Here is a 23,697-nt window from a genome sequence, read left to right on the forward strand (position 1 = left end):
ATGAAAGGCAAATTAGTGTTCGGCGCTGGTAAATAATATGGAAGTTATATATTATTCTCCGCGAGGATTCTGGCGAGGAAAATCAGCGATTGCCAAACTCGCCAAAGCCGCATCGGTAAAAAAATCCATCGCTGAATCGTGGTTATCAAAACAGGCAATTTGGCAAATATATCTCCCTCCACCTAAAAAAATACCATACGCGAGTTTCACCGTCAGTGTCCCCAATGAGGTCCATCAAGCGGATCTGATGTTTCTTCCTCACGATACCGTCGACGGAGTCACATATAAATACGTCCTGACTATTGTCGATATCGCTAGCAGGTACAAGGAAGCAGAACAATTATCGAATAAAACATCGACAGATATTGCTAGGGCATTTAACGAAATTTATTCCCGATCCCCATTAACATGGCCAAATCTTCTCCAGGTTGATCCAGGTCGAGAATTTCTTGGCGCGGTTACTTCATTGATGAAAAAAAATAACGTCAAAATCCGTCGCGGTATTGTAGGTGTTCATCGCAATCAAGCTATCGTTGAAAGATTCAACAAAACACTCGCAGAACGATTATTCGGACACCAATACGCGCGTGAGTTTATTCAGGATAATCGATCTCACGATTGGGTATCAAGATTGCCTCACATAATCAGCGCGCTAAATAACGAGACAACTCGAACAATATCAATGAAGCCTGCAATTGCAATTACAAAATCGAATATACCCCTAAAGCGAGATTCCACAATTCAGCCTGTACTAGGTACGGTCACAGTCAGATATTTATATAAGGAAGGTGAGGCCGAAGGAGGAAGAAAAAGAGCAACCGACCCAACCTGGAGTGTCACAACACACAAAATATCCGCTGTAACAAGATCATCAGGAAGACCGGCAATTTATATTTTAGATTCGTTAGCGCCACAACGCGGATTTACCAAGGAGGAATTACAGATAGTACCCGAGGAGACTCAATTACCGCCAGCGTCACTAATGTAGTTTACTCGAATTCGTCCTAGCTGGGACAATTTTCTTACTCTCGACACGGCCAAATATACCAAATTTGACCAAGATATTCTATCATCGACGATCCAAACTTGACCATCGACGGTCAATCCTTGCGACGAATGTATCGTTGTTGCGTAACCTAATTTCCATGGCGATTTTTCTGCATTTAGCGCGTCATTAACAAGATTAATATCAACAAAGATAATATCATTCAGGACCAAGTTCCTTTCTTCTCCGCACGGCAGAGTAACATTGATATTTTGTCGTCGAGTATTAGCGGGCCTATAGCACAACGGTACCTGCAGCGTTGGAAATTTCTCGCAATGTAACTTAAACAACATTTCCTGAATAATATCACGAATAATTTTCCTGCTAGCGATGATCAAATGATCAGGACGCCACAAATTTAGAAAATCGCTCATCGGAGTCTCATCGATTATTTTCCTCATGACGTCACATTGAATCTTATTCGGTTGTAATCTAATCAATTTTTTGAATTCGGTCAACAAAATATCCGTCGATCTATGATCAGCGTCAATTTCCTCGTAATAATCAACGAAGTTTCTGAGCCACTCGTGAGGCGATTCACCATCGATAGGATTAGGTTGACCATGATCGCCGCACATTATTACGGCGGTATTTTTTCCCCCCAGCCAAGCTAATATCGATTTTAATATATCTAAATTCACCGTGCAAATTTCATCGAAGATTATAACCTTATTGATATATTTATCGCCCATGCGTGCCGAGTCCCATGATCCACCGCTGTATTTGAAATAGCTATGATACGTGCAAGAATTAACGCCGCGTTGCCTTATTTCTCGTGCTAATCTATGTGTCGGCGTTAATACGATCATATCAGAATTTGCGAATAAGTTTATTACTCGCGTTGTTTTACCGCTACCGCCAGGTCCATTTAGGTAAACGAATTTACTGCGTGAAATTGGGTCAAATGCAGATGCGGCTGTCGAAGATTCCAGAATCGAAGATTCCAGAATCGAAGATTCTTCAAATCTACCTCGATGAAATTCATCGCAATCTTCAACGTCGGCGTCTTCACAATAATCTAGAATATCCTCGTTTTTTATTCTCCAAGTTCCCCATGAGGTACCGTCGGTAATTAAATTTTCCAACTTGTCCTGATACTTTTTATCGATATAAAACGAATCCGTCGCGACCCTTACTGCGATATCGGAAAATTTGTTTATCATCGAGAGCAAATTTATACTCACATAAGCGAGCATCGATGATCGCAAATGCGTATATTGCGCTGATTCTCCATCAAGATAACTAATCACGGTACCTAATTTTGCTCCATCAATGATAATATTCTCTCTGCTACAAAATATTCCTCGTGATACCGTATCGGCGATTATAAAATCCATCTCAGCATCGTTGATAAATAATCTAGCGTGTCGATGCTTATGATCAACGGATCCACCTTGAGTAAATTTACCAATTATTTTTCTTCCTATATCTTTCGCGTTATCGCAATCTGTTGGCAACCACACATCGGTCTGTTTCCTGTACGATATAATCGCCTCACTCACCGTCAACGACACTAACATCGATGAATCTAGCATATATCTCAACAACACCGTAGGAACCCAACGACGCTGGGAGAAATGCCTGCCAAACCAAATGTAGCAAATTTTATGCAGATTTTCAGCAAATTCGAACGATGTAACACAAGCGAATCCGGTCATGAAAAAATCAGGCAACGGTCCGTTAATTGCTACCCTTGTCATCTCGTTGGTAGGATGACCGAATTTAGCAAAATAATCTGCACAATCGCCATATCCAAGAAAACTTCCAGGATAACACGCGCTCATGTCAACGGAGATCATATCTTCGAAATCGTACCTGGTATTCCACAATCCGCCATGGCCATACTCGATACAGCTACATTGAATATCAGCAAGATATTCGTTTCTTGTCGGCCTCCACGAGTTTTTCTCTCTGGCGGCGTGAGCAGCCACAGACGAGATTGTAAAACAATTCGTTAGTAATTGATCGGGATTTGACGAATATTTCACCGTGAGATATCTCATCGATTCATGTAATATTTCGTTTCTGTAAATGTCGCCACATGGCAGAATAAATTGATCATATCTTTCCTCGCTCGAAAATAACCATATCGATATTGGATCCGATACACTTAATTTTTTAATAAATCTGAACATGGCATCGGAATTATTATTCTCCGCAGAAAATTCCGCAGAATTCTCCACGGGATAAAATTTAACTATACGATCCCGCGGAAATATCATTACCAAATGCGACCACGCATGAGAATTATGATCGATAATCTCGATTGGTGCTCCTCGGGATCTGTACGGCGACGAGTATAATATTTCTCCCGATAATGTTTTTACCGTGATTGGAAATTTCAGTTTTTTACTTAACACAGCCACGTCGTCCACCGATGCACCATCAGCGACGGTCCTTGCCCACGCATTAATTTTATCTAGCCTTAATTGAGTCAAACCAGATCCACGTCGAGCGTTTTTCATATGCTCGATTACGCGCTCAGCCACGCAATTTATCATCTGTGATTCTTTCATCGCAGGTAGGTTTTTTATATCCGGAGTGTTATTTAGCCGATAAATTCCATAAACGACTGCACTGGCCGGATAAGACCTAGCATAATAAGGGCCATCGATTCCCAAAACTAATCCTGGTTTAGAATTTTTATCGAGAATAACGTTTTTCTTGCTGCCACGCACTGGATCTCGTTTATCGCGAATAATCCAAGTATCATCGGGCATTTGTACGATAAATTTTATTTCAAAAATAAATCGCTCTTCGGGATGTTCGGTCTTTATATGCTCGATTATTTTCTTAGCTCGCTCCAGGTTCATTGTAGCATCGATGGAATTTGTTTTCCAGGTCGACCAAGTGTGAACCGCTCCATCGTCGAAAAATTCTTTCTTGGCTCGGTCAACCTCAGGAATAATATATTCTACCTCATCAAGATCAAATGCATCCATGATTATATTTTAGACAAATGTTTAAATAATATGAATCAATGCAAATGGCTATTAATCGGTTCAACAAATTTCTGTGACAAATCCTGCAGAGGCGATTATTGCGGTGCTCATATACATGCGATTCGGCGTGGCAGTAAAGGACCACAGCGATGTTTAGTTTGCCAAGTTGGTACGCGAGGAAAAACTCGATTGTGTCTGGCGTGTGGAGGAAAAAATTACAGGGAATTGCGGCGATATTATGAAAAAAGATCTTCCTCGGTTATAACTTGTGAAGAAGATTATATTAATCGATTCAGAGCAAATAACGATTTAGACAAATAGATTATCTTATATGAATCCAAAATCAACGATTCCAGAATCAACAATTCCAGAGGAAATGACATACGAGTTTAAATCTCATCCTACGATCACGGGATACGAGGCGTCGTCCGATGGTACCGTTAGGAATACTAAAACAAGAAATCAAATCGGCAACGTTGATAAATTTGGTTATCTCAAATTTACCGTCAACAAAAACAAAAAACGAAGATGCGCAGGTTATTTATGTCATAGGTTCGTATACGAGTGTTTTCACGGACCAATAAAAATCGGTCTTGTTATCGACCACATCGACGGAAATAAAGTTAACAACAAACTGTCAAATCTTCGGGCGGTAACTCCGAGTGAAAATTCTAAATTTGGTAACGGCGGCGGACGACCAGCCAAGGCAGTTAAATCGATAAATCGAGAAACAAGCGAGGAAATCATATTCACATCGATGAATGCCGCTGCAAGATATTTTAGTATTCATCCAGCATCGGTACATCGTGCGGCAGAAAAAATGATCAGCGCAGCATTTTCCTACAAATTCGGCGTATGGATCGAATTTTACTATATTCCGATAATATCAGATTAAAAATCGAAAGATTTTCTAAATTTAATTAAATACTGCAAAATTATTATATGAACGAGGAAAACGTAAACAACATCATCGAAGCCATCGAGGATTTGAAAAATAAAAACATAAATTTGTCTTCTGATTTGGACGCAGGTAAAATCCGGTCCGAATTTGAAACGATCGTCCAGGGGAAACTCGAATACAGGTACACGCTACCATCCGAATACAAGTTCATAAAGAAAATCCAGATTGCGATGTATCAATCGCTTGCGTCTGTCAGCGATGATCAAATCGAGGATTTTGTTAAATTATCGACGCTGGTAGAAAAAGTAAGGTCGAGTTTATCTGATGAATATGAATCGAGAAAAATTACTAGCTCGCATGTTAGGCAGCTAAAAAAGCTAGTAGATGAAAGTAAAAATTAAAAAATTTACTAAAATATAACGAAATTGCTCAATTTTCTTGATTTTGACTACCAACTACCCCGTCAGAAATAAGAAAAAATTAATATTTATTTTACAAAATACAAGAAAAATGTACAATTTTCTTCATTTTGACTACCAACTATCCCATCAAAATCAAGAAAATTCTAACTTTGTCAAATTATTTTTATTTTTCATAAATAAATTTTATTTATTAAGAATATTATTTTTAGTGAAATTTTTTTTTTTTTTTACTAAATATAACGAAATTGTTCAATTTTATCAATTTTGACTACCAACTACCCCGTCAAAATCAAGTAATTTGTATATTTTTCTTGTATTTTGACTACCAACTACCCCATCAAAATCAAGTAATTTGTACATTTTTCTTGATTTTAATTAAAAAAAAAAAATTTTCAGTAAAAATATATTCTTAATAAATAAATTTTATTTATGAAAAATAAAAATAATTTGACAAAGTTAGAATTTTCTTGATTTTGACTACCAACTACCCCGTCAAAATCAAGTAATTTGTATATTTTTCTTGCATTTTGTAAAATAAATATTAATTTTTTCTTATTTCTGACGGGGTAGTTGGTAGTCAAAATCGCGTATTTGTAAAAAAATATTATTTTTTCCCGATTTTTATTTATTTTTTTGCCATTTTTTTTCTGGCGGACAGATTACGATCTCACCAGCAAATTAATACTCAGTGTTTCTCCGCGTATATCAAGTAAATTTCCATTCTGGTCCGTCAGTTTGAAATTTATCCTCGACAATAATCGATTGTGGCATCGCAGATAAAACGGATTTACTGGCTCTTTTATTATCAAAAATCCTGGAGAGGCGCTAGGTGAAAACGAATATAAGATGAATCCCTGCTGTGCCTGTTCTGACGTAGATGAATCTACATTATAACTACCTTCAACAACGTCCGCGTGAAGATTAATCGCGATAACTTCCGTTATGTTAACGATACCAGGCGAGATATGTCGTCCCTGCCCGGTTGGATCATTATCGTGTTTGAGAATCGATTCTGATTGTAATTTTTTAGTCCACGCGGCATGTAATTTCGGAAATAAATCATCGATGGTATCAGTGACGGATTTTCTCATTTCATCAACGTCATAATCAGGAAATTTGAAATTTGGTAGCGTTTCCTCGGTTAATCCGAATACTGTCATAAATTTTTGTTTTTCTCCTGAATTTTTGATCAACTTGAAGCTGCTAATAGGAAGAACGTAATCGACAATTGATATATCATCAATTATCGCCCGAATGAACATACCGTGATAATATTCAATATCATTCGCAAGTTGATTTAAAATCTTCACATGTTCGATAATTTCGCTGCATGATCCTGATTTATTTAAGATACATTCATGAAAGGATTCTCGTAGTAAATTTAATTGTAATTTATGTTCTTGATTAAATTCGTCGATGGTTCTTCTTATCAAGATACCGTCTATGGGGGCTATTATCCTGTTAATGTTGGTAGCATCGAAGATTTCCACACCGGGGGGGATTTGGGGAAGAGGCAACCACGAGAGAATTCTTTCGTCCCTGAAAGTAAAAGCTAACAATACCAGGTTAAATTTGTAGCTGTTCATGAGATTGATGGCATTGTGGATTATAGGTTTATGTCTGATATCTCCGTACCATCCTTCATCGGTGATAAAATCAGATTTTTTTGGTTCAGGTGGCTCTGGAGGAGCTTCCTCGTGCCAACCTGGAATAAAAATATCTGTTTTTTTTGGTTTTACCGAAGGTGCGATTTTGGGCCAACCTAGCACTGTCCTAATCGACGGCTGGTAAATATCGACGATATATGGTGATTTTACTTCGATGATCGACGACAGCGTTGGTTCGTGCGCGGATATTTTTATTCCCGGTTCAGCATCGCCGGTTATATTAGATATTCTACCAGTAAGTTCCTTGTCGATTTGCTCAATTTCGTAACTGCCTGTTGGTATACCAACGATGATCCAATCGGGATTTCCATCGGGGTTGTTTTTATTGGCAAAAACAAGCGAATTATTCGATAATAATCTACCGAATGATTTCGATCTAATATTGGGCCAGCTGTTATAGACACGTAACTGTGACAACGCAATTTCCTTGACGCTAATTGGTATTGGAAAATCGATACTAAATTCTGGCCTGGTTGAGCTTACCGATATCAGCGTTGTTATCAGCGGTGTTGTGTTTGTCACGATTTGAGCTAGTTCCGACATTATTGATATTCATTTGTTCAATCTCAGAATAGATATTTACCATCACGGAAAATTCTAGATCGGATATAATTCCGTCGTTGAGACTCTCAGAAAGCAGCGATGATAATTTCGAATATGCCTCGTTGACCTGGGATAGTTTACTCGTGTACAGGAATAATTTTTCACTCGTGCATGAGGATATTTTTTTTGCGATAATATTAAGAACACCTGCGATTGTCGTTGTCGACGAGATTATTATCGTAGCAACGATTGGCGCGATTGTTGTTACCGCGGATAAGATTATACCTGCGCCGGCGATTATTGCGCTTACCGCGTACACGGCAACATCGATGGTAACTAATCTGCGCTGATATTTTTTTATTTTTGTTTGATATTCGTCGAGGAGTTTTTTTAATGAATCCTGCCATGAACGCGCCTGATTGTATCGGTAATCCGATGCGGTCATTTATTGATTAGGTTATCTAACCAATTGCGTGTACTCCGGATAAATATTCGAAAATTACAAGATATTCAACTGGTCCCGTCACGGATCTGTCTGGTGGTTCTAGTGTGAATGTTTCCGTGTATTTTTCGTATATCGGAAGAATTAAAAATCCGGGATGAAATTCATGGAAGTCACGAAATCTGGTTTTTACTTTGAATCTTATCCCGGAGATAAAATATATTCGATATACACCAATAATCAGCAAGATAAAGCTAAATGTGTTATTCTCGGGTCTCCATATATCTCTTTGTTTTTTTATCACAAATGGTACATGGCAGGGAAGATTTTTTGTTTCTACCTCCGATGGTATAATAATACGATTTAATTTTTCAAGATTCGCTGACGATATTTTTGTGTTAATATCGCTAATTTTTGTAGCTGCGTCGAGAAGTTTCGCATTTAAGTCTCGAATTTCTCCGTCGTACAACGATATATCTATCTTTTGACGCGCCAAATCACGTATCACGTTAATTTCCTCGTTAATTTTGATAATATCCTCGTTGATTTTTCTTGTTTTCTCGCTGAGATCGTCGTGTGATGTTTTATCGTTTTTCTGACTCATTACGGTATTTATTTCGGTAATATCAGCGAAGATGTTAGTAATATCCTTGCTGATTTTTCCTACCTTTTCGCTGAGATCATCGTGCGATACTTGATCGACTTTTTTCTTTGCTAGCTCGTGTGCGGCAGAAGAATTTTCGCCGGATGTTTTTATATCATCCTCAAATTTTTTACTAAATTTAGCTAGGGTATCGTCGAGCTTTTTAAGATCATTGTTTAGCCTGTTAAGTCTTTTTGTCACTCTGTCCTGAAGATCGTTGTGTAATGTTTTATCGGCCTTCAGAAGCAACGTTGCTGATAATTCGCTATCTCTTCATTCCACATCTGCAATATCAGCCTTCAGGGGTAACTTCGCTACAAAATCGGCGATATCAGTGATGGATTTTGATACCGATTCTGATAGGCGAGTAAATTGATCAATACGATCGTTATATTCGTCCCGCCTGATTATATCGGTTATTTTGACGTTACTTGTTTGTAATCTTCCTTCTTTGTTCTGAAAAATGGCAACTTCGCCAGGATATATCTCTGACAGCGATAGAAGATTATTAATATCCTCCCTGGTTGCGAATTTTGATAGATCGACGTCAGTCACTGCTACTTCCTTCTTTCTGTAGAGGAATCTTCCGTAAATATCAACCATGATACTTATTTACGGCATATTCAAATACGATTCTATGATATGGGCCGGATGATTTTGAAATTGCGTCGAGGACGTTAATTGATTCAGGACCACATATCGGTGGATCCATTAATGTCTGCGTCGGAAGTGTCGAATACCAAATTGGAATATTTAACTTTGACACGTAATTGATAAATTCTTTTGGCGGAGCTAGTCCGTATGAGTCAAAGTAAACAACTTCGCGAGGATTAATCGCGTAGGCGACCCAATGTGTGCCAGGGCCGGTATTTGAATCGAGATTTATTATTCCTGTCTCGGTGGAATTTGGTTTTTCTGGTAGTTGATCCCGCATAAATACACCTCTGAAAAATTTTATTTTTTAATTCTTTGCTTCGCTGAATAAATCTAAATTTGAATAGGGCGTGATAATCTTAGGCCGGATCCGTACAGAGGTGGGCGTCTTAGATAGAGGCCGCTTCCCTTTTTTTTACCGTATCGCCCTCCTATTTTTTCTAGTAGTTTTTTACCTGCGTATCCAGCCGCGCTTGATGCTAGACCGGTTGCTATCGACGGAGCAATTGCGGCTAATAATCCGGGAATAGCGGCTAGCAGAGGGAAAAATCCGCCCGTTTTGACCATGTCTCTGATGGCACCTATACTAAGATTCACATGAACTCCGGAATTTGCTGATTTGGCTTTGGTAAAACGTCCATGTTGATTCTTAGTTAGCGATAGTTTGTTAGGTCCGCCCTGAATTTGATCATTTTTCAGGGTTAATTTCATACCGCATCGCTTTGCTATCGCTGACTGGAGTTTTTTCATCTGACCCGAGGTCAGAGTTACGCTGACGTGTTCGTATGGCATATTAATAATCGTTTTAATCTAAATTTGGAAAATCTAGATTTTCAATCTTCGAAGTTACATTTTCTCGACAGGTGCATCGATGACTCTCATTCTGCCGCTGATGCCTTCCAGGATCATTGTTCTATCGCTGAGAATCACCGCGATTGCTCTTGCTGCTCCACCTGTGTTAATCCTGGCCTTGAAATGGATATCGACAACGGATTGTTTTACCAAATCGAGATGCTCCAAGGAAAAGTAATAGATAGGATAAAGTTTGTTAAAATCCAGCTGTGATATTTGCAATCCGGTATCGATATTTTGATCGCGACCCATAAAACACAATAAGCGATGATATGCGCGGGCCGTCGAATAATTTTCAAAATTAATTGATATTTCCTCGGATGGTTCTTGTTGCCCGTTTATCCTCAATGACACGTTTGTTGCGTTAAATGTATCGAATATCATGTGACTGTGAGTTTGATCATATCTGTTTGCGGCATGAAGAGCCACAAAGATGTGCCTAGGTGCCGAGACACCTTGTTGTGACGCAATTCGCCAGGTAAATATTCCGTTGATATCAACGTCGATAGAGTCAGTAGTAGTTGTCAGCCAGGACATAACAGACTTACCACCTTGATTCATGAATGACAGTAATTTTTCTTCCTCAAGCATCGATGGAACTATCGCTGGCATCCACAATGTAAATTTAGTTAGTAATATTTTGCCTTGATCAGCAACAGCAGCGTCTCTCCAGATGGCTCGGTTATTACCTGTGTCATCTCGAACGAAGGAAATCGTGTGTTTCGCTCCGTAAATAACTTTCCTAAAATGCCTGCAAAATCCAAAAATGTGAGATAGCAGAATTGCACAGGAAAATCTTCGTTCATCTCCTTTCAACATGGTTCTCCGTGTGGCAAATCCGAGGTTGTAATGATCATTGGTGTTAATCATCACGGGTCTAACGTCGGCGCCAGCAGTATCAGCGTTATTATTCGGTCTCCCAATGATATACTGGACATGATCAGCGTAATCAGAATTATCTTTGGCGAACATCATGCTAGGACCAGCTGATCTGGTAAAATCATCCGAGTATCTGGCTAGACCTACTATCGTCGTTGCTAAATCAACGTTACCTGTAATTGATTCGATTTCTCTTCCATCGATCATGTAAGTGGCGCTTTTGAATAATGCCATGATGCCGTTATTAACGAATCCGATTTTATCGTTTGCTCCGCAGGTGGTATTATCATGTTTCAGAATTTCACCAACAAATTCGATATATGCCTCAGATGGAAGAAAATATCTTGTCGTATCGTGAACTTGAATTTCAACACGATTAGTCGCATTTGGTGTCACTGTGTCGTACGAGAAATACTGGAAATCACGCACGGATGTGTCTCTACCTACAGGTTCGTCCATGTCGAACACTTCGTTTGACACTTGTGCGAACATTTATTATTAAGAATTATCATCTAAAACGAAGACCGCTGCCCGATATGAAACTTGTATTCGCGACTTCCTTTGCTAGGTCATTTATTTTTTTATTTGCGAAACTTGTATTCGCGACTTCCTTTGCTAGGTCATTTATTTTTTTATTTGCTGCGTCGTTTATAGCTTTACTGACATCGGCGGGCATTTCGCTGGTACTAGGTAATTTGACAGGTTGCTTTTTTTGCGCATTAAGTTTGATATTTTACTTTTGACAACATCGAAGCCTTTACTGGCCAAATTACCAACGCCAGAAATAACAGTCTCGCCGATCTTTCCTATTGCCTTTGATGCAATTTGCTTAGCTGTGGGTCCAATTTTAGGTATTACTCTTGTGACGAAGCTTTTAACAATGTCGCCTAATCCGTTGCCGTGAATATATTTATATACGGGCAATCGAGAATTAGCCACGCGGACCTGCCTAGGCCTGCGTTGATGTTTATGAACGATCATGTTATTTCAAGTGTATTGTTTTAATCGATAAGTTCATCGATGAGTTCTTTATAAATGTAGGAATTAATAACACCGCTGTGAAATAATCGCTGGCAAATATCGGAGGCCTCGTTGATTATTTCAGAAGAGTTATTTCCGGCTCGCTTTCCTCCTATTAGTATTTCGAGGCGAGATACGTCGTTAACAACGCTGTCAGGACAAATGGTATATCCGCTTCCTGTTTTTGGTTCTGATGTTGATGGTTCATCATATATTGTCCTCAATATATCTTCTTCTTCTTCTTCTTCTTTTTCTTTTTCTCTTTGTTTTACTTTTTCAATAAATTTTTTGTACCCAGAATCACCATACGAGTAGGGTGGAGCAGCTTTTGTGGTGAAATATACCCAATCGATCCACTTTGATTTTTCAGTATCTTTTCGTGAAGTTTTGGTCTTAAATATTTATTCCTTTCATCAAAATTTACGGCAATATCGACTAATTTATCCTTATCTTCGAATAATTTAAGAGCATCATTGGTAAAATACGTGCGAATATTAACAATTTTAGGTTTTTCAACTTGGGTTTTAATTTCCGGTAAGTTTTCTTTTACTTTTTCAGGGAAAAATCCTGGAGGTTTATCTATTTTTATTTCTCTCCCCCTAGGTTCCTTTCTGTTACGTGCAAATATCCGAAATCGAATATACCTCGATTCATCACTTTTCACCCGGGGTAATCCAAATTTAGCCCGAAATACAGTTTTATACCAAGTATTTCGTGAACTATTTTTTTTTAGTCCCTCCTCCGTTAAATAATTTCTTCTACCGGCGAAAGAATCTTCCGCAAATTCTCCAAGTTTCTCAATACTGTCATTTTGTTTAAGTTCATCTGTTATCACGGCCCAACCTCCAGTGGTAAAATTTTCCCTTAATTTCTCTAAAGGATCTTTTTCTTCTTCCTCCTCTTCTTCCTCCTCTTCTTCCTTCTTTTCTTCTTCTTCCAAGTATTCTGCTTGCCGCGCTTGTGCTTGTGCTTGTTCTTGTGCTTGCCGTAATTGTTCCAGCCGATCTGGCACTAATCGAGTGTGTTCCTCAATATCTCTCAACACGGGGAAAATTCCGTGTTTTCTGATATCCGGATCTTTCACATCACCAAGTAAGACTCGCTCGGTTGATTCAGTAACTGGCTTCAATAATTTCGACGATAATTCGGTAAATCCCTGCTCTGCGTCTTCGTGTTCACGAACTTTTATCTTAAATAATTCTTTCGTGGGAATAAGTTTCCTTATTGCCGCTAATTGTTCTCGCGCTAATCTAGCAGAATGCTGCTCTCCAATTACGCTGGTATTCGGACTCATATTATTTTTAATTATATCATTTTAATGTGACGTAAAATGGACCAAAGCAGCCCGCGTGACAACAAAAAATAATAACACAAAAAAATTATCCCAACCTGGATTATTTCTGCCTTATGTGGTATATTTTATGACACATTCGGCATACACACCAGATGCACCGAGTCTGAAATACATGAAAATTAGCTCTCGTGGAAGGCTTTATTTTTTATTTCTGGGCCTTCTACGGAGAAAGTTCGCGTAGGAGCGTTTATTTTGCTTGGAAAAAAAGGTCTGTTAATCTTCCCTGCTGCTTACAGTCTGTTGAAAGTTGAGCTGGCTGTGGCAATGCGGAGGTTCACTTCATCTTCAGTTGTAATGCTCTGTGACAGTGTGCTGCCAAGGTTGGTGAAGCAGCTCACTACATTGAGATTTTGGCCATTAACGGTGATGTTGGGCTCAACATATGGCTTTCCAGGGGCCAACTGATGCAGAACTTCAGTCCTCTTGGTACTGATGGTGAGACTGAAGCTTATGCAGGAGCTGGAGAACTTGTCAGTGCTGCGTTGCAGGTCAGCTTCTGAGCCAGCATTAAGGGCACAGTCATCAAATAAGAATTCCCTGATGGCGTCTGTCATAACATTGGTTTTTGCTCGACGCCTCCTGGAGTTGAAACAGTTTTCCATCTGTATGGTAACTGATGCTGACTCCAACATTTCTGTCTCTGAAAGCATTAGTCAACATGGCAGAGAACAATAGACTGAACAGTGTCAGTGCCAGAACACAACCCTGCATGACGCCATTGGTTACTGGGAAAGGCTCAGATGTCTCTTCACCGTCCTGGACTTGTGCCTGCATGCCATTGTGGAAATGCCCCATTATGGATATAAATTTTCTCGGGCATCCATACTTGTCCATTACCTTCCACAAGCCTTCTCTGCCGATGAAATCAAAGGCCTTTGTCAAGTCGACGTAGATGGAGAAGAGATCACTGCTTTGCTCTTGACATTTCTCTTGTAGTTGCCTCGCAGCAAACACCATGTCAATGGTCTCACATTCTTTTCAGAATCAACACTGTTTTTCTGGCAGGAGTCCCTGGTCAAGGTGCATAGTGAGGCGGTTCAGTAGGATTCTGGCAAGTATCTTTCCTGCAGTTGAGAGCAAGGATATACCCCGGTGGTTGTTGCAGTCCTAGTGGTTCCGTTTGCACTTATACAGGTGGATTATGGAAGCATCTTTGAATTCCTAGGGGATCGTCTCTTGTTGCCACATCAGCAAAAACAGTTGGTGGAGCCTTTCTATCAGGGCTGTGCCCCCATCATGGTAGACTTAAGCTGGGATGGAGTCTTAACCAGGGGCTTTGCCACTGGAGAGCAGACAAATCGCTGTCTGTGTCTTGAGCAAGGTTGGGGGATCATACAGTGCTTCATTGATGGGTAATTGGGGGAGACGACTGATAGCTTCATCATTGATGGATAAAGGGTGATTCAGGACACTATCAAACTGTTCAGCCCATTGTTGAAGAATTTTCTCTTTGTCAGTAATTAGTGTGTTTCTGTCTGCGCTGAGAAAGTGGGACGATCCAGAGGATGAAGGTCCATACACTTCTTTCAGGGTGTTGTAGAAGTTCTTCATGTCGTTCCTGTCTGCTTAGCACTGGATCTCATCAGTTTTGTTTCTCAGCCATGTGTCTCACAGTTTCTGTTGTACAGTTCTGCGTATATTGTTGTATGCATCTTTCTTGGAGGTGGACTTGGGGTTGTTGAGGTAGGTTTGGTGGAGGCGGTATTTCTCATCCAGCACCTGCCTGAATTCATTGCACTTCTCATCAAACCATTCTTGGTGCTTTCTGGTTGATGGACCTAGGATTTCTGAAGCTTTGCTGTAGACCATCTCTCTGAATGCCACCCATTCGGTCTCCACATTCTGATTGTCCAGAGGGGTGGATTTCAGATGTTCTTCCAGGGCATCCACGAGAGACTGTTTGGTATTGGTACGTGTCGGCTTGGTGATGTTTAGTTGCTTAGGAGCCTTCTTTCCTGCAGGTGTCTTTTGGGCTGAATGAGGATGTTGAGCTTGGTGATGATGAGGTGGTGGTCTGTCCAGCAGTCGGCGCCACACAAGGACTTGGTCATACGCACATCCTGCCTGTCTCTCTTCCTGACAATGATGTTGTCGATGAGATGCCAGTGCTTAGAGTGAGGGTGCATCCATGACATCTGGTTTTGGGTAGGGAGGCGGAAGACTGTATTGTGATCAGCAGTTCATGCTCTGAACAAGTCTGGAGCAAAAGGAGACCATTGCTGTTACAGTGACCCACTCCGTACTTTCCTAGTACTCCATCCCAGGCAACGTGATCTCAGCCTACTCTTGCATTGAAGTTGCCAAGAATGATGAGCTTATCTGCCATTGGAATATCAGCAATGACAGAGTGAAGATCTTGACCTTCACTTCATTCGGGTTGGTCAAGGTTGGAGCATAGCAACTGATGATGGTAAGGTGCTTTCTTTCAGACAGGAGGGGGAGTTTCATGGTCATGCATCTGTCATTTACTCTCTTTAGACGTCCAGCCAATTTGCCAATCAGTGCTGTCTTCACTGCATAGCTGACTCTAGCCTTGCGGCGCTGTTCACTTCCTCTGCTGCTCCAAAAGAAAGTGTATCCAGAGTCCCTTTCACAGAGTTCGCCTTCTCCTGCAAGCCGGATCTCACTCAAGGCAGCAATGTCCACATTGTATCTGGCGAGTTTCATTCCTATTAGGGCAGTAGTCCTCTGGGGTCTTTCCACATCATCTCTGTCCAGTAAGGTGCACATTCCATGAGCCAAGTGTGAGAGGAACAATCCTCATTTTCTTCTTTGTATTTCGACCGTTGGAATAGGGTCTCCACCAGCTGGTTAGGGAGGTTTAGAGCAGGCAAGGAGGTGAACAGTGCATTCCTGAAGAGGACTGCTCAGTCACTCAGAGGGGCTGCCAGACTCCACTGCTGCTCCTTGTCAGTGGTGAAGGACCCTAATGGCCTGAGCCGCCAGCATGCAGGTTTGCATCTACGGTTGCCAGTGTACCCTCACCTGCCACTTCGTCACTTGCCTGTTGCCACATGACTTTAGTGGGTGATGAAATGAGTGGATGATGAGTGACTTGCGCTGTGACTTTGTTTTAAGTGAGGAAGAGTCGCACAATTCGTCAACCTCACTCTCTTGCCCAAAATCATCTGTGTCCAGCAGCATGACAAAGTCAAGACAGCTGGAGACGGAGTTGAGTGCATTGGATGACCAGGATGCCCTACAATTCTCATTAAGCTCTTAGTGCTCCACGGCGCTTTGCTGGGAATCGCCTTTCTGCCCATTGACCATTGGTAGTTCCTCCACACAGGCTGCCGAATCCAGTCTTCACATGCTTGGTAGATAAAGCCTAACTCGCAGAGGATTTAAGACCTATATGCTACCCTCAGCCTGGTTTAGCTGGCTAGTCGAGGCCATTTTCTAGGATGTGGCTGCTGCGCATGCCACAGCTTCTTGGAGCCACAGGTGAGAGCTGAGTGCCAAGTGGGGACCAAAGGTGAGCATGCTACCCCCGAAGGAGTACAATTGCATCCCCCAAATAGAGCTGCTACCCCTCCCTGGACACCCCATACATCCTCATAACATACACTACACTGCTTAACAGTTAACAGGCAGGCCTATGTGTATGGAGTTGAATAGGTAAAAGGTGTTCTATTTATAGTGCACTGCACTGGGTAACTTTGCTACATGTATATCGAGGTAAAGGGTTAAAAGACATTTCAGATACTATGCTGATATTAAGGTATATTAAAAAGAGTCCTACACATAAGTAATGGTGTGTGCCATTTGCAGTCGAGTTGTAGCATAATGATAATGTCAGGTTTAAAACAAGCAGGCCAAAGATGCATATGTATAATGCACTTTGCTTTCAGCTGACTTCATGCCAACTCCTATGGCATTTCTGGTATTGCAACATTGTTAAATGGCAGCCATAGTAGTTGCTTTGCTGCTTTGTTGTCTAATTTGTGTTTGAAGACATGATAGAGCCTGATTCATATTGAATCCAAGGTTAGGTATTTGTTATATAATGGTAGTCTCCATTTCAAGCTGTTACTATTTAATATCAGTGTCAGTGCGTATTCCAGGATGTACAATTGCAATATCATTGCAATTTTCTTTTTAAAAGAATGTATCCCCCTACCAAAAGAAAAAATTGCTAAAATATCACACATTGTACTTCCAAGGTCTACCTGTATTTCTGTGTTCAATTCCTCCTTAATGCCTCCAATTTATCATGTGGAGGGCAGAATCCCTTCTCCTTTAGTTTCATTTCTTGAATATGCCCTGCTATGGAACTTGTGCCCCATGTCTTCAGAAGTACATGTTTTGACTTGGATTTTGGAGTGGGGGTGCATCTTGTTCATGTGTGTGGGTGTATGTGGGAGGGTATTTTTTTGTAACAAAGAACTCAATGTCTGTCATGATTGTTGGTGGTTTTACTTTATAAATGAATCTGTAGACCATAACAACTTAGTTATTTTGTAAGGGGGGGGGGTGTTTTGTTTTTATTGGGTTTTTTTTCTTCTTTTTTCTTTCTTTTCAGTTTATTTTCCAGTTAAAACTCTGATGTCCAGATGAGATACTGGAGCAAACTGGTTTGCAAATGACAAACAAAATTTATAAAACAATAATATGTGATGACTAAGCATTTATCATCACAAATACAGTGTGTAAAACATTTATATGTGGTATTGTTATATTGTTACAATGTTGCAAGTTGTTGGAAATGTCTCATTTAGCTAGTGTTTTTTGTGTGTTTTATATCTTGACTTTTAACATTTTTGGGGGATTTTTATTGTTGGTGAAAGAGTGTGTTTAATACCTTATAATAAAGACAGCCATAGAAAAAAGTGTGTGTAATTCTTGTCATCAGTGACCTGGTTGATGAAATCAGTAGAATGCCATAGTAATCACATTCCTCAGGCTTCCAATCAATCTGTTTACAAGTTGGTTTCACTGCGAGACAATTTTACTGGAAATTGTTATATTTTAACAAAAAAATTTATGCAGCTTTATATTTATGAGACCTTAAAGAGTTCTGTTTATCTAGCCTTCTCATCATTTACAGGAGATTGGTCCTTGATTGCCTATCAAATCAAACATTCATTTCCGGAGCACAGTTTTCTTAAGGATTATTGATGTTAGTAAAATTAGCATGCAGGTCTGTATTGATGGGACATTGAATAAGTTTGATTTTCAGTATTCCATGATATCATTTACAGGAGTTATGCCCCTGACTGCATGTCTTCCTCGCTTTGGTTTCTGCAGGAAAACTTTACTAACATGTTTTAAATTTAATCCAAATTTGGCCTACAGTATTATATTGATGAGACCTTTAGTGAGGTCAGTTTCCAGCATACTTTATCATTACAAGATCATTTATAAGTGTTATGCTCTTTGATTGCCTATCCTTCTAGCTAGTTTGTGCATAATAGCTTTCCCAAAGTTTGTTGGATTTAATTCAAATTTGGTATGAGGCTTTATACTGATAAGACCTTTAAGTGAGTTTGATTTCCAGCATTCCATGACATAATGTATAAGATTTGTGCCCCCGATTGTACTTCTGACTTCAGTTTCTGCAGCATTACTTGACCAAAGTTTCTTTGATGTCGACAAAGTTCTTAAAATGCAGTTTTGTATTGATGACACCAGCAATGCATTTATTTTCAGCATTCTGTAGTATTGTATACAAGAGTTATATCCCCCTGTTGTCCTTCGGACTTTGGTTTCCATTGTACAACTTTACCAAGGGTGGATTGATTTCAGCCAAATTTAGTATGGGGATTTATATTGATGAGACCTTAAATAAATTTGATTCCTTGCATTCCATGAAAATATTTACAGCATAAATTTAATTCCTAGCATTCCATGAAAATATTTACAGCAATTTGTCTCAGCACAATTGCCTGTCCTCATGACTTTGTTTTTCTACAGCATACCTTTACCAAGGCTTGATGCTTTCAACCAGATTTGGTATTGGTTGAAATTTGATGAGGCTTTGAAAGGGGAACATTCAGCTTTGTCATTTGCAGGAGTTATGTCCCCATATTGCACATCATCCTGACTTAATTTTCTGCAACATTGTGTGTGAGTGTTTGATTTGGTTTCTTAACATAGCTTTTAACAATTTTTCAGTCATATTGCTACGATGTCTGCAGTGTGGCAGTTTATAGTGATATCTAGCACTGGGGCATTATGCCACAGACATGTAGCATCATGTCCCACCCAGTCACATTATCCTGACACCAGGCCGACAAGTCCTAAGACTCCTAACACTAGCCTCTTAATGCTGAGCACCTAGCGAGGCAGCTGCTTGTACCATTTTTTATAATTCTTTGGTATGACTCGGCTGGGGTTCAAACCCATGACCTTTGCATCCGAGGCAGACGATCTAAACACTTAGGCCACCAGAGTGGTCTTCTCCAGCATTACATTCCCCAAAATTGTTAGATTTTGACCAGATTTGGAATACGTGGTCTAAACTGTTGAGACCCTGAATTATGTTTTTTTCCTCCAGTATTCCACAATATAATGTGGAAGAATTATGGCATCTGATTGGCTGTTCTCTTTTGGTTTCTGCAGGTTAACTTTCATATATGAATATTTTACATAGACATAATTTATCATGCACCTTTATATTAATGAAATCTTGGAAAAGATTTCTTGTATTAACATCATTTACAGTAAAAATGTCCCTGAATGCCCCTTTCCTCTTGACTTGGGTTACCAGACTCAAGTTTCTCAGTTTAAGACCCTAGCTAATAGCTGTAGTTTGTTCATATTTCAGTTTTACACAAAGAATGCACACCCAAACTTTCGCTGCTGGCAGGTACATGCCATATATGATATTCTTGCCTGGTTCCATATCAGCTGTGACAGGTACTACACTAAAATCCTTGAATTCATTGCTTAGCCAGTCTGCATGGAAATATATTGTCTGGCTTTCTCATCATTAACATGGGCAGCAGCTGCAGCAATAGTGTGGGAGGCTAGTGTGAGGTTATTGATAGTTTCAGTTGTACCAGTGTAGGAGATGTACAGTTTTTTTATTGTTCACTGACTTCAAGCAAGAAGAAAGAAAAGACTTTGGAGTAATATGATTTTCATTGGAATAATTTTGGATGTTTCATGGCATTGAGATGACAGATGTTGTGTATGGTGGAGAAAAGAGATACTGGTATTCAGTTTCCAAATCAATGGCATTATTTGCTCATTATGTAGATTTTCAAAGCTTGTCATTAAAATAAGAAACAGTTTAGAACGTTGTATCAACTGTTCATGTGACAACTTGAAATTCTCAACAATTGTGAATAATCAAAAGGATGATAGGAATGTCAGCGACATTGGTAAAGGGTTCCTTAGTTGCATAGGCAGGTAGGTAGGACTGTACATTTATTATGAATCATGTAAAGAAGAGAGAACTAGGAAACAGATTTAGATCTTGTAACAATCAGTCTCATGTTCATTCAGGCACTACCTTGCTGCAAAGTGATTTAGTGTCACAACCAATTAGGCTCCACAATAGGTGCTTCTAGAAGAGGGTGCAGAATTCTATAAGGAAGGAATGCAAACACTGTTTTGAAATATAGTCATTCAAACAATTTTTATCTCTTTTAATATTAAAAATTGCAGATGGAAATTTAGCGGATCACATTTGAAGCTTTGCCAGAATTGTGGAATTCTTCTTGTGTGTTCATATTTGTAACGGAAATAGTGTTTACAGGAGTATTTCAAGAAACACAAGGTGCTGAGAATTATGTTTGGTCTTTCTTTAAATGATTCGAATGTCATTTAATTGTCCTACTGGTTTTTATGTACATCTTAATACCAAATAACCAGTTGTTTGAATGATGAAAATACATTGCAGAAAGTGAAATCAGAATTACTCTATAAACTTGAACACACTTTTAATGTGGCATTTTTTAAATAAAAATAACACTTATTTTGTTGTCCTGAAAGTATGCAGGTGGATTTTTGAATCAGTTTTGAGGGTAAAAAAATTGCTTATGTCAATCAGCATTTGTTCATGGTCAAAATAATCAGTATTATTTTGGGCTCAAATTGATAGGTATGCAAATGATAATGAGATACTGGTTTGTGGATCTGTCCAAGCATCCCTTTATGTCAGTGGATGTCAGAAAGAAAAATGTATGTCAGCTGTAAGAGTTAACATGGTTTTCTTCTTTCAGTGGATAACAATAAGTTTCCATGATGCCCATTGTTTGTCAGCTCATGTAAGGGTAAGCCTATCACTTTGTGCTATGTTGACTTGGCAGCAGTTTTGTATCTCCATCTTGATACCGTTTCTTTTCAGGATAGCAACTCTGATTGGATACGATCCAAGTGAAGTGATAGGGAAGAGTGCATACCAGTTCCATAATCCACTGGATGCTCCAAAAGTCAGCAATTGCCACTCCAACTGTAAGTACTCTGTGTAATATCAATCAGGTTAATTGTGATCTCTTTAAGAACTAGACCTAGATCTACCAGCCAGTACAATGTATTCTTTCCATAATATCCTTGTTGTTACATATGTAACTAATACCATGGCGAACCTTAAAGCATTCAAAAACATGCATACAATATCTCATAATAAAACAAAACACTTAATTTAAATAAAGAATTTGTTTGGGAATATTGGCTTCATTTTTTAGTGATGAATGTATTCTACCAATATTTGCAGTTTAGAACTTGTGGATCATTGTAGAAATAGTGAAGACCCAGAGCTGCCATCACATAATGTATTGGATGTTCAAGGTCTACATTGTTAATTTGATCTGCTGGTTGCAATATGCTAATAGGGATTTTGTATTTTTCTTATTGATCCTGGCCAAAGCCTTCTATCACTTATGACTTTGTCCTATCACTTATGACCCAGACACAAATAAGCATATTTACCTCCATCAGCAATGATCCTGATAACAATCCCATACACACAGTGTATATTCCAACCATGTATCAGTTGTTTACAAAATAAAATAAAAAAATAAAAAATAAATAATTCAGGTCAAGTAGAAAATAAACTTGAATTTGGACAAGGTTAAGTCCATCATGCAGTGTTACATTACACTAGCATATAATGAAATTTAAAAATAAAAATAACAAGCATTCAGTGCAGATTAAATAGACATAGCAACATGCACTCAAATCTGCATATGTAATCTGCATGAATCTCCAATAGGCACCATTGCCAGTGGAATGTCGTATGGTGTAGAAGACATGATGAGTAACCAATAAAACTGCTGTCACTGTTACCATACTGCTCTGTATGCAAAGACATACATGAATACATGTGCCAGGACGTACATGAATACATTTACAAAGATGTGTGAATCCATACATGAAAACATACATGAAAATGTATGCAAACTGACCACTACTGTTGGAATTGCATTACAAACACGAGCCCTCAGTTATCAGTGCAGCCATTGATAGACACTGTCTTGCAGACGGATTGATATATACCTACAGACTTAGTGTAGCTGTGTGTTATCTTTTAGTAGAGCCATGCATAAGGATGTATGAAATCCTATTTCCTGTTTGCCGTTCAATTCCCAAAGAGGAAATAGTGATTTTTCAACTTAACCAAGAAATGTAATATTCTGGCATGACTATTATTTCAAAGCCGAATAGTGAGTTTCTTGTCTTTGTACAAGAATTAGTCAAATTAATAATTGTCAGTGTAAAAATACTCAGATTATTGCTGTCGGAAGTGCTATGAGTATTTGAGAGATGTAGAATTATTTCTATAAGACTATGTAAGTTACCAGTAATCAGGATCATGTATGGATATGCTATTGTCATTCAAAATGGCAAAGTTTTCACATTGATTTATTATAGGAGGGGTGTGCACACATGTTTTTCCACTAACCTGTTAACTTAAAGTATGAGTTTTTGCACTTGTTAAGTGCTCTTGGCGCATTAATATATATATATACACATAATGGCAACAAGTTGATTGATTGATATGTGTAGTATTTTGAAGATTTATGAGCAAATCTAATAATGACTTCATATTACCAGTATGACTTCACTTCATATATAAGAAATCCACTCCATGTGTAGAAAATAATGAACTAGAATAGTTGGACTCCACTTCATATGTATGATATATAGAACTAGTTTAGTCTAGGCTCCACAACGTACATAGAAGATACAAAACTAGCTTAAATGGACTCAACTTCAGACATAGGAAATACAAAACTAGTGGGATCAGGCTCCACTCCATACACAGGAAATACAAAATGACAGAATATGTGCATCAAGTATTTGCAGAAAAGGTATACTGTAAATCATTTACAAAGGGATTGAATATGTCCTGCATATACCCCATTTATATGTAGGTCTATCCAGA

At 39.0% G+C, this 23,697-nt stretch overlaps 1 protein-coding gene across 1 annotated transcript in view; it reads left to right on the top strand.

The window, feature by feature from the left end:
• LOC149769637 (endothelial PAS domain-containing protein 1-like) overlaps positions 1 to 23,697 on the top strand; it is a gene marked incomplete at its 3' end in the record, with an annotated part of 128,345 nt that overhangs the window by 68,822 nt on the left and 35,826 nt on the right. The window contains exon 6 of the mRNA XM_089949790.1: positions 21,658 to 21,764. Coding sequence (XP_089805916.1) covers positions 21,658 to 21,764 — 107 coding nt within the window. The remainder of the gene's footprint in view (positions 1 to 21,657; positions 21,765 to 23,697) is intronic.

The sequence above is a fragment of the Sinohyriopsis cumingii genome, unplaced genomic scaffold (assembly GCF_028554795.1).
Source record: "Sinohyriopsis cumingii isolate HCF-2022 unplaced genomic scaffold, ASM2855479v2 utg003376l, whole genome shotgun sequence".
Classification (NCBI taxonomy): domain Eukaryota; kingdom Metazoa; phylum Mollusca; class Bivalvia; order Unionida; family Unionidae; genus Sinohyriopsis; species Sinohyriopsis cumingii.